Raw genomic sequence first — 12,633 nt, forward strand, 5'->3', positions numbered from 1 at the left:
GTAGGCATTTCGGCTCAGCGAGTCAGTTCCGACCTGCGATCCCCGTACTTGGACTACCCTACACGCTAGGGACAATTTGCATTTTTTTTTTTACCAAAGCCAATTAATCTGCAAACCTGTACGTCTTTCTTTGGAGTGTGGGAGGAAGCCGCAGCACCTGGAGAAAACCCACGTGGTCACACGGAGAATGTGCAAACTCCATACAGACAGCACTCCTGGTCAGGATCGAACCTGGGTTTCTGGCGCTGTGAGGCAGCAACTCTAATGCCCACGGTGCTGGTATTGCAAACAGAGGCGGTGGCTTAGTCTAGAATAAGGTACATAAAAACAGACACACACACGCACGCAGACAGGATCCCCATCAATGTCATCTTTATTAAAATAGGCCACAGTTTACAAAAGCCATTTTATCCAAATGCAATACCTTAAAAAAGGAAAGAGAATAATCCCTTCTTAATAAAAATAAATTTCCACTTGCATCAGTCAATATAAATACAATAACAACTCGGCCTTATACACTGCTTACAGTCTGTGCTTGTTCACACATGCAGCCCCTTGTTTCAGAGTCAATGATTGTATTTTGTACCCTTGCGTACACTGGTTAAAACGGCAAGTGGTTTGTGATGCAGTGAAACACGATACAGTTCTTGTCTTTCACCGGAATGATCAGCAGGACATTGTCAGTGTTTGATTACGTCAGGGGAGGGGAAGAGTTGGACATTATTTCACCTGACAGTCACGGTAAAAAAACAAAACAATGCCAAACTCCACGAAACCCCCTGGAATAGAACAACCAGCCTGTAGAGCGTTACGCAATAGCTCCACGGATAGTTTTCCACCATTGGTTCTGGCGTGGTGTGCAAACAGTTCAAGTAAGGGTTAAAAAAAAATATTACCATTCACAGTAAAAGAATATGAGCGTTGTCCGGCACTCCCGTTCAATCAACGCAGATCGGGAGTGTAGAACCGGCAACTAAAATAAGACTTTTTTTTCCACATTGTCTATTTAAAACAAAAACAAAACGTTAATTTTAGCTCAGTACAAAAACTCGGTACAGCTTTTCCGTTTAAATTAATACAAAATGGTCATCGCCAGACTTAAATATCAAGTTTCAATTTTGTTTTCCTCTTCTTCGGTTTTTAACAACAGTTCCCTGACGTGCTAAAGTGCCCTAACGTTATTCTTTGGTATAAGTTATCACACAATAAAAAATGCAAGCAAGCAAAGCAGTGGCGACTGAACTGCTCATATTGCCTTCATCAAAGGTACACGGCATTAAATTCTCCACCCTGCGATCATCGTGGCTCATGACAGACGCCCCAGCCCATGAGTGGAAGCATTGGTTTCACCTCTTGCACCCCCACCCCCCCACCGCCCCCCCCCCCACCCCCGCCCCCCCCCCCCCCCCCCCCCGCCCCCCAGAAAAGCGTAAAAAACAGAAATTGCGTGTAGAGTTTCTTTCGTCTTCAGAGATAAAAAAACAGGTCGAAACGTCCACACCAACCGACGATCATCCCATATACTAGCACTATCCCTCACGCTTGGGACAATTTACATTTTTTTAAAAGCCAAAGCCAATTAACCTACAAACGTGTACGTCTTTGGGATGTGGAAGGAAACCAGACTACCCAGAGAAAACCCACGCGGTCACGGGGAGAATGTGCAAACTCTGTGCAGACAGCACCCGTAGTCAGGATCGAACCTGGGTCTCTGGGGCAGCAACTCTACCGGGCGCCACTGTGCCGCCCCTAAATTTGGAAAATCCTCAACAAAGATGGATCCTCCATTGACATGGTGCCGATCCCACATCAAAGGTACTGGAGCCCTTAGAGTGTTTGGGGGGGGGGGTTGTGGGGCATTCAAGGGGGTATCTGTCCACCCTTCTCTGCAAATGTCACCCCCCCTCCCTCCCCAATCCCTCGACAGAATCCTAACTGCAATGGTTTAAAGTTTCTCCCTTCCCCCACCAATCTATTTATAACCAATGTTGAATTCACAGCAATTTCATAGCAATTAATCTTTGGACAAAATTCATACAGTAGCCACACATTAAATAGTAATTCAGCAGCAGTTAGGGGAAGGAGCAGATATTATTGCTCCCACCCCAAAGTCTATGTAGTGCACAGCATATCAGAGTTGGGACTTTATGTTGTAACTTTACAAAACACTGGTTGGACTGCACCTGGAGTATTGTCAGCAGTCCTGGTCACCGCGTGGTAAGGAGGCTGGGCTGGAGAGAGTGCAGAGTAGATTCACCAGGGTCTTGCCTGGATTGGAGGACTCTAGTTATGGGGAGAACTCCGACCCAGGGTCGTCGCCAGGACAACGGGCCTTTACGGCAAAGTTAAGACTCCATATTGTTAACGATGTCAGACTTGAATCACACAAAACGGCGCTGGAATCGTGGCGACTCCTGTGTGCTGTCTCAGTGTAATCTATAATTCTTGCACACAAGTATAATTGTGCCTCTGTATACTAAGATTTTTTACAGATCTCCACTTTCATTCCTTTTGCTTCTCACCCACAGGCACAGCTGGCCGAGTTGCTGCCTCACAGCGCCAGAGACACGGTTCGATCCTGACCCCCTGCTTTCTGTTTTTAGAGTTTGCACGTTCTCCTTGGGACCATGTGGGTTTCCTCCGGGTGCTCTGGTTTCCACCCACATCCCAAAGAAGTGTGGGGTTTGTCGATTAATTGGCGCTCTGTAAATTGGCCCCACAGGGGGTGATTCAGAGCCAATAACTGGCACGGGCATGAGATGGGGGAGGAAACCGGGCAACCCCAAAGGAAACCCGCTCCGTCACGAGGCGAACCGTGCAAACTCCACACGGTTAGCATTGAACCCAGGCCTGGGGCAGCAGTACTAACCGCTGCATCTCCGGCTTGGGCCAGTATGTCTCTGATCAGTTTTTCAGTGACCCGTGCTAATTCGCTCTCAGCTTTGGGGTGAGAAAACTCCAAGAGGAAGAGTGACCTTTACCTCAGGCGCGTCCTTCTGCCGTTCTACCGGTGAACACCTCTGCCGCGCCGGATATTCACGCAGCCCCGCCAACTCGGTACGGCTTTGACCAGTGCACACACACCCGGGGGTGCTGTACCTGTCTACACCGAGCCCAAGGGTGAAAAACACTGAGCACAAGGGTGAAAAATACCAACGGCCAAGAGATCTCCTGGAGCAGATGCTCACTAGCGGCCAGGTTCCTGCTATCGTCACCATTCAACACTGTCTGAAGATGGGAGCACGTGGTGCCCAAGGCAATTACTGCTTCACTTAAAAAGTCTGGTTTGTTTTTCTAACCTGTTCCCACACATAAATAGAGCTCCTCTAATCTTCTTCTCATCCTGGTCTCCAACCTGCCTACATAATAAATCCAAATCTACATCTCAACATATCTCCTGCACGCTGTCTTTCCACTTCATCCCAACACTCCTCGTCACCACTTCCCCAAACCCATCTCTTGCCTTCTACATCACTGATCTTTAAATTGACACTTCCGAGGTACAGGGTGGAACCAGGTAATTTGGCCCACCCAGTCCGTGCCAACCAGTGATTGCCCCGTACACTAATACCACTATGACACACTAGGGACAAATTATAATTTACAACTTTTACAGAGCATCTCTAGAGAACAAGAATAGGTGACGTTTAGAGATGCAGCATGGAAACAGGCCCTTCGGCCTACCAAGTCCATGCTGACCATCGGTCACCCCGTATACTAGTTCTATCCTACACACTAAGGACAATTTACTGGAGCCAATTAACCTGTACGTCTTTGAAGTGTAGGAGGAAACTGAAGCACCCGGAGAAAATCCATGGAGAAGGAGAACGTACAAACTCCGTACAGACAGCACCCGTTGTTAGGATCGAACCTGGGACTCTGGCACTCTAAGGCAGCAACTCTACCGCTGCGCCACCACGCCCCCAGTTTCCTCTACATCTCAACATCTCTCCTGCACGCTGTCTTTACACTTCATCTCAACACCATTCTTCAACACTTCCCCAAACCCATCTCCCACCTCCTACCTCACTGATTTTAAACTTTAGATAATAAACTTTAGAGATACAGCTCGGAAACAGGCCCTTCGGCCCACCGAGTCTGTGCCGACCAGCAATCACCCCGTACACTCGCACTATCCTACACACTAGGAACAATTTACAATTTTTACCGAAGCCAATTAGCCTACAGACCTGTATGTATTTGGAGTGTAGGAGGAAACTCCCCAGACAGCACCTGTAGTCAGGATCGAACCCGGGTCTCCGGCGCTGTAAGGCAGCAACTCTACCGCTGCACCGCTGTGTTGCCCAAACTAGGTGGTCATCTTGGGTGTTTCAACCCGTCTCAACCTCTTTGCCTCCTTTGTCATAATTTTCACGTGTAGCTTCCTATCCTTAAAATGGGCCTGATCCGACACCGTATGTCTCTACTTCCTTAAAATGGGCCTGTTTGTGTCTGGTTTACTGTCCTTAAAATGGGCCTGTTTCAATGCTGTACGTCTCGATTTTAGTGTCCTTAAAATATAATATTGAGCATTCAATCGTTAAACATTCGGCACTGTAAATTTGCGGGTTGTGCAGGAACCGTTAAAGATGGCTCCCCGTGAGTTCTCAAGTTGCAGGGTTATCATGTTGAATGCAGTCATTATGGTCCCTCTACACAAGCAGAACATGGAGGCCATGGAGGTCAGGGGCTTTGCTAAGGCATCAGGCTGTGTGAATGCTGGCGTGTTAGAACCACCGCCATAAATACTTTGCGCACGAGGTCAACGCAAGGAGATCTCACTGGCGTTGAAGCACGTCCAACGTTTGCTGGCTGCCGAACACCCTTCACGAATTGCCCAGCAAACTTGGTGGCCGCACAAGGTGTGAGATAGTCTGGCTCTAGTCCATTGGGTCCAATGTTCCACGGTTGGTTCAACCAACTAAGTCCTCCCGCTGAAACAGAAGTCTTCAGGTTTGAAGGTTAACTCCCTGCTGACTACACGTGCACGCATCCCTCTGTCCACAGCTTCCCAACACTGGGACCAGGCACCGCTTGCCGTTACTCTGGGGTTAATCCGGTTTTCCCGTGGATCTCAAGGCGGCCTCCAGCTTGGCCCTGTAGGTCATGTAGCGTTTCTCCAGCAGCTTGAACTGATCCTCTTCCTCCTTGCTCAGTATCCGCAGGAAGTTCTGCAGCTCCGGCAGGCTGAAGGCCTCCCACTGGGGGAACAAGAGATCAGGGGTGAAGGTGCTGGACAAAACAAAACCAAGACAATCCCGGACCCCACAGCAGCAATCAACGCGGATACATTCAACAGGCGGGAACATTGTGTCAGAGGTAACCCATGGTGATTTACAATCTACTGAATCAAGAGGCATAAATCAAACCTTGAAGAACACAAGGAGGACACGTTGGAGCTATTCTTCATAAATTATAGGGGCAGAATTAGGCCATTCGGCCCATCACGTCTACTCTGTCATTCAATCTAATGTTCCATCTCAACCCCATTCTCCTGCCTTCTCCCCATAACCCCTGACACCCATACTAATCAAGAATCTGTCAATCTCCGCCTTAAAAGTATCCATTGCTCTGCATATTAATATCCAACCTTCTGACCTTTGATAATATCCTTCACTCGCAGACAAAAGGAACTGCAGATGCTGGTTTACATAACTAGATACAAAGTGATGGAGTGCTCCTGCTCACTTTGTAATGTTGCAGTTGTACAATACTTTCAGGGAGGCCGCATGAGGAGTATTGTGTTCAGTTTTGGTCAGCCTGTTGGAGGGAAGATGTGGTCACGGCGGCAAAGGGTGCAGAGGAGAATTATGAGGATGGTGCCTGGACTCGAGGGCCTGAGCTACGGGGAGAGGTTGAGCAGGCTAGGACTCTATTCCTTAGAGCGCAGGAGGGTGAGGGGTGATCTTATAGAGGTGTACAAGATCTTGAAGGGAAGGAAACAGATAGATAAGGTAGATACACAATCTTTCACCCAGAGTTGGGCAATCAAGATCCAGACAACATGGGTTTCAGATGAGAGGGACAAGTTTTAATAACGAAAATGTTTCTTTTCTGAAGTCAAGGATTAATTCCTTGGTTTTATTGACATTGAATAAGTCTACCAAAGATTCTTGCAACTGAATCAAGATTGCCTTCTTTTACCCAGAGTAGGGGAATCAAGAACCAGACGACTTAGGTTTCAGGTGAGGGGGGAAAGATTTAATAGGAAACTGAGGAGCAACTTTTTCACAAGGAGGGTGATGGGTATAAGGGGTGAGCTGCCAGTGGAGGAAGTAGAGATGGGTATTGTAACAACATGTAAACAACATTGGTGTAGATACATGGATAGGAAGTGTTTAGAAATGCAGGCAGGTGGGACTAATGTTAATGGAGCATCTTGGTCGGCATGGGCAAGTTGGGCCAAAGGGCCTGTTTCCATGCTGTATGACTCTATGACACTAAAACCCATGACCACTTGAGATAGAGAGGGGTCACTCACCAAGACTTCCCCGGTCTCGTACTCTCGCAGTACAAAGCTCAAGGCATCCGAGCCGGGTCCGGCAAGCAGGCGCAGGTAAAGGGGGTTCTCTCCATCTGACAGCTTGTGCGAGTGAACTAGAGGTAGAGAAGCGGAGACAGGGTTAGTTGTACAGGTGTACCATGTCAATGATGTCCATGTGTCACTGATGGGCCAGAGGCCTAGTACGGTGACACGGTGTGACAAGGACGACAGGTTGGCGCAGCGTTAGCGTTGTTGCCTTACTGTACATGCAGCGCCGGAGACCCGGGTTCCATCCAGACTACGGGTGGCGTCTGTACGGAGTTTGTACCTTCTCCCCGTGACCTGCGTGGGTTTTATCCGAGATCTTTGGTTCCCTCCCACTCTAAAGACATAGGTTAAGTGGCTTGGTAAATGTAACAATTGTCCCTAGTGTGTATCGGATAGTGCTAATATATGGGGATCATTGGTCGGTGGGCCACAGGGCCTGTTTCCGCAGCAGCATTATCCTACACTCGTACTATCCTACACACACTAGGGACAATTTACAATCTTTACCAAAGCCAATTAACCTACAAACCGGCAGGACTTTGGTGGGAAGAAACCGGAGCACCCTGGAGAAAACCCACACAGTCATAGGGAGAATGTACAAACGCCGCATCGACAGCACCCGTAGTCAAGATCGAACCTGGGTCTGTGGCGCTGTGAAGCAGCAACTCTACTGCTGTGCCACGGTGCCGCCCCTGTCGAGAGACCTGTCAAAGCCTGCAAGCCTTACCCTGATCCCCCACGTAGAACTGCTGGAAGAGTGCAAACTTGGCGGGGTTATCCACCACCGTGAACTTCTGCAGCAGCGCCTGGATCACGTCCTTGACCGTGTTGCAGCTGCTGATGTGCAGTGTGTTGACGGTATCCTTTGGCAAGTAGAAGGCTGTCTCGTTGATGCTGTTATACACGTGGCTGCCTGGAGCTGACATGGCCCGTATGGTGATGGGTCTGTGCAGGTCCATCTGAACCTTGATGAAACCAGTGTAGACGTCATTCGTGTTCTGGAAAGGCAAAACGTTTAGTTTAGCTTAGTTTAGCGCGGGTGATCGACACAAAGTGCTGGAGTAACTCAGTGGATCGGGCAGCATCCCTGGAGGGAAGGAATAGGAGACGTTTCGGGTTGAAGCCCTTCTTCAGACTCCGACCAGCATCTGCAGTTCCTTCCCACACATTTAGTTTAGTTTAGTGTGGTGATAGAGTTCAGAGATACAGCATGGAAACAGGCCCTCCGGCCCAAGTCCATGCCGACCATCCATCATCTGAATACTAGTTTGATGTTTCTCAGTTTCACATCCACTCTCTGCACATTAGGGGCAATTCACAGAAGCCAATTAACGCACACATTTGTAAGTGTTTGGAATGTGGGAGGAAACCAGAGCTCTCGGAGAAAACCCACACGGTCACAGGGAGAACGTAAAAACTCTGTTCACTTTAGTTTAGTTTAGTTTATTGTCACGTGTACCAAGGTACAGTGAAAAGCTTTTGTCGTGTGCTAACCAGTCAGCAGAAAGACAATACATGATTACAATCTAGCCATCCGCAGTGTAGAGATACAGGATAAAGAGAATAACGTGATTAATGTTCAGTGCAAGGTAAAGTCCAGTAAAGTCCGATTAAAGATAGTCCCCATGTGTCTCTAGTGAGTGTCTCCCTAGTTTTTGGTAGGATGGTTCACATTCACATTCACATTCATAGTGCCTGTAGTCAGGATCGAACCGGGGCCTCTGGAGCTGTGAGGCAGCACCACCACCGCTGCGCCACCGTGCCGCCCGAATCAACGCTGACCAAAATGCCCCATCTTAGCTCGTCCATTTAGAACCCAGAGGGGAAGTCCAACATTTCCATCAGGTGTGGTGGACATTCACTTACCCAGCTCATTCTTAACCGGTTGGTAACGGAAGAGTTGTAGGCTTCGACCTTCTGCTTGAGCTCTTCCTTAGTGAGTAGTTTCTGCGGCACGTGTTCCTTTCCGACATCCTGCAACATAAAGGGGTTAAATAACGATCAGTGGTCGCAGGGAAGGGAGTGAGAATCACCAGTTAAACTCCACAGGAGGGAAACCCTTCAACTGACCCAAGGGGTCAGCGTGACAAGTGCATCAGACAGGATCATCTCACATGCAGTGCTGGCTCTTCACTCCAATGCTTAGTGTGCAATGAAATACATCCAATGTGTAGGAAGGAACTGCAGATGTTGTTTTAAATAGAAGATACACTCAAAATGCTGGAGTAACTCAGCAGGACAGGCAGCATCTCTGGGGAGAAGGAATGGGTGACGTTTTGGGTCAAGGCCTTTCTTCAGAACCTTCATAGATGGAAATAGGTCCTTCAGCCGACCGAGTCCACACTAACCATCGATCACCTGTTCACACTAGTTCTATGTTATCCCACTTTCTCATCCACTCCCTACACACAAGAGGGCCATTTACAAAGAACCGAATAACCTGCAGAGCCGCAAGTCTTTGGGATGTGGGAGGAAACCAAAGCACCCGGAGAAAACCCACACGGTCACGGGAAGAACGTGCAAACTCCACACACAGACAGCACCTGAGGTCGGAATCGAATCCGGGTCTCTGGCACTGAGGCAGCGTCTCTACGAGTTGTGCCATTGTGCCACGCTATTTCATTTTGTGTCGCCCAGCAAAATCCTTATCATATAAAGTTGTATAGCACGGAAACAGGCCCATCGACCCCAACTCAACAATGGTGACTGGGATATCTAACAATTCTAAACCATTTTCCAGTCTTTGGCCTAAATCCCTCTATTCTTTTCTTATCCAGTCACCTGTCCAAATGCTGACTTAAAACCTTGTGAAAAATGGCCATATTTCCTTTTGTCTGATGGCTGACACCCTGATGTAATTTAACCTCTTGCCACCAGATGCCACTGTTGAGCAAGTTTTGTGAAGCCACTATGAAGCTCTGGAGATCCACCTACTTCACTTGCAGCTTTCTCCCCACCAAAGATCCTATAGCAGAGCTCTGCTATAGGATCTTTGCTCCCCACTACTCTGCTTGAAAAAAGGTCCCAACTCAAAAAGTCACCTATTCCTTCTCTCCAGAGATGCTGCCTGTCCCGCTGAGTTACTCCAGCTTTGTGTGTCTATCTTCGGTTTAAACCAGCACCTGAAGTTCCTTCCTACACTGTCACTCGGCTTGAAGAAGGGGCCCAACCCAATACGTTACCTATCCATGCTCTCCGGGGATGCTCCCTGACCCGCAGTGTTACTCCAGCACTTTGTGTCTTTTTCTATAAACCGGCAACTGCAGTTCCTCGCGTCTCCAAATTTCGGACGTTTGCTTTCTCAAATGTGTTTGGACACATATTTAGAGTTTTAGATTGTAGAGATACAGCGTGGAAACAGGCCCTTCAAGTCTGCGCCGACCAGCGATTACCCCGTACACTAGCACCATAGGGCCAAATTATATGCTCTGGCGATGTCAGGCAGCAACTCTAACGCTGTACCACTGTGCTGTCCATCTGAGTCGGATAGAATCTAATTCCCCTCCTCTAATTACCCTTGAGATGGTGAACTGCTGTGGTCTTTCCAGTGAAGGAGTTCACACAGTGATGTTGGGATAGGAACCAGGATTTGGGAAGTGTGACATAGAAAAGTACAGCACAGGAACAGGCCCTTCGGCCCACAATGTTTGTGCCCAACATGACGCCATGATGCCAGTACGTGATCCATATCCCTCTATTCCCTGCACTTCCATGTGCCCGTCTAAAAGCCTCTTAAACACCACTATCGTATCTGCCTCCTCCACCACCTGTGTGCCAATGTGTTCCATTACCACACCACTCTCTGTGTAAAAATACTTGCCCCGCACATCTCCATTAAACTTTCTCCCCTCTCATTTTATAGCTATGCCCTCTTTGGGGACAGCACAGTGGCGCAGCGGTAGAGTTGCTGTCCTACAGCGCCAGAGACCCGGGTTCGATCCTGACTACGGCTGCTGTCTGTACAGAGTTTGTACGTTCTCCTTGTGACCGTGTGGGTTTTCACCGGGTGCCCTGGTTTCCTCCCACATTTCAAAGACGTGAAGAATTGTTAGTTGCTTGTCTTCCATAGATTGTCCCTCATGTGTAGTATAGAACTAATGTGAACGGGTGATCGATGGTCGGCGTGGACTCCATCTACACTTCACGCTGCCTCGGCAAGGCCACCAGCATAATCAAGGAATAGTCTCACCCCCTGTCACCTGCTGCCTTACAGCGGCAGATACCCAGGTTCGATCCTGACTACGGGTGCGGTCCGTGTGGAGTTTGCACGTTCTCCCTGGTGACCGTGTGGGTTTTCTCCGGGTACTCTGGTTTCCTCCCATCTTCCAAAGACATACAGGTTTGTAGGTTAATTGGCTTCTGTAAATTGTTCCGAGTGTGTAGGTTAGAACTAGTGTGTGGGTGAGAAGAGGGACACTCGAAATCCCCTCTGAACAGAGGTAGAATCTAGCCTGTTGCCACAATTTCGCTAGAATTTAGAAGATTGAGGGGGGATCTTATAGAAACTTACAAAATTCTTAAGGGGTTGGACGGCTAGATGCAGGAAGATTGTTCCCGATGTTGGGGAAGTCCAGGACAAGGGGTCACAGTTTAAGTATAAAGGGGAAATCCTTTAGGACCGAGATGAGAAAAAAATTTTTCACACAGAGTGGGAATCTCTGGAACTCTCTGGAAGGTAGTTGAGGCCAGTTCATTGGCTATATTTAAGAGGTTAGAGCCTTGTGGCTAAAGGGATTGAATGGGAGAGAAGACAGGCAGGATACTGAGTTGGATGATCAGCCATGATCATAGCGGTGCAGGCTCGAAGGGCCGAATGGCCTACTCCTGCACCTAATTTCTATGTTTCTATGTTTCTAACATGCCTTACCCTCAACTTTGCAAATTTGCCTTAAACGCAATTTCTGCCACCAGAAATGTTTGCACGAATACTTCTTTAGAACCAACAACCTGACAGAGGAAAATATCTCAGCTCCAATAATATTCATTGCGACCAATGACTGAATATCCCATTGCATTAACACTACTCCTGATCCCACACCATATATGGCCAGTTTATTTCTTGAAGCTCCTGCCAGAATTCTAAACAAGTTATATTTAAGCTGCAAGTTACTCTTGGCTGGCTGCATCTTCGGATTCGGCAGTTTGGAGCAATGCTCGTTTCGAGACTATGTTTCAACAGGTTCACATTCGGGGAAGGACAATTTGCCAAGCAATAATTAGGGGCAAAAAAAATGTTCAAATGTTATTTTCAGAGGATTAGGCCTTTCTGATAAGCAAGGAGGACGAGAGAACGGGAGTGCAAAATAAAGGTGGGTGGGAGAGGTGAGTTGTAGAGAGGGACAGAGAGAGAGGGAGAGAGGAGGGAGAGAGAGAGAGGGGGAAGGAGAGGTGACATAAGGAATTGCAGATGCTGGAATCTTGAGCAAAGCACAGTGCTGGAGTAACTCAGAGGGTCAGGCAGCATCACTAGAGAGAATGGACAGGCGAGGTCTCTTTTTCAGGGAAGTGCAGTACTATTCTTGCACTGAACTCTTGCACTCAAGTAAGATTGTGCCCCTATGTATAGTAAGATTTGTTTACCGAATTGTGTGCAAATAAGGAGTTTCATTGTACCGAGGTAGAGTTTCGATATACAGAGTGGAAACAGGCCCTTCAGCCCACCTAGTCCATGCCGACCATCGACCACCCTTTCACACTAGTTCTATGTTATCCCATTTTTGCATCCAGTCTCTAAGCACTCGGGTCAATTTACAGAAGCCAATGAGCCTACAGATCTGAACGACTTTACGATGTGGGAAGAAGCCGGAGCACCCGGAGGAATCCCACGCGGTCACAGGGAGAATGTGTCAGGGGTTATGGTGAGAAGGCAGGAGAATGGGGCTGAGAGGGAAAGGTAGATCAGCCATGATTCAATGGCGGAGTAGACTTGATGCGTCACATTACCTAATTCTGCTCCTATCTCTTATGAATATGCAAACTCCGTACAGACAGCCCCCGAAGTCAGGATCGAACTCGGGTCTCTGGCGCTTTAAGGGCAGTGGCTCTACCAGCTGTGCCACAGTGTCGTGTTGATGAGGGGTTTAAATATCAACCAGGTCACT

At 48.2% G+C, this 12,633-nt stretch overlaps 1 protein-coding gene across 1 annotated transcript in view; it reads right to left on the reverse strand.

Moving 5' to 3' along the window:
* Nucleotides 1–1,495: 1,495 nt before the first annotated feature.
* rassf3 (Ras association domain family member 3) overlaps nt 1,496–12,633 on the reverse strand; it is a 52,731-nt gene continuing 41,593 nt past the window's right edge. Inside the window, exons 2-5 of the mRNA XM_055650657.1 lie at nt 8,399–8,506; nt 7,260–7,530; nt 6,482–6,597; nt 1,496–5,201 (exon numbers count right to left, since the gene is read on the reverse strand). Coding sequence (XP_055506632.1) covers nt 5,052–5,201; nt 6,482–6,597; nt 7,260–7,530; nt 8,399–8,506 — 645 coding nt within the window. The 3' untranslated portion in view covers nt 1,496–5,051. The remainder of the gene's footprint in view (nt 5,202–6,481; nt 6,598–7,259; nt 7,531–8,398; nt 8,507–12,633) is intronic.

This window comes from Leucoraja erinacea, chromosome 19, assembly GCF_028641065.1.
Source record: "Leucoraja erinacea ecotype New England chromosome 19, Leri_hhj_1, whole genome shotgun sequence".
Taxonomy (NCBI): domain Eukaryota; kingdom Metazoa; phylum Chordata; class Chondrichthyes; order Rajiformes; family Rajidae; genus Leucoraja; species Leucoraja erinaceus.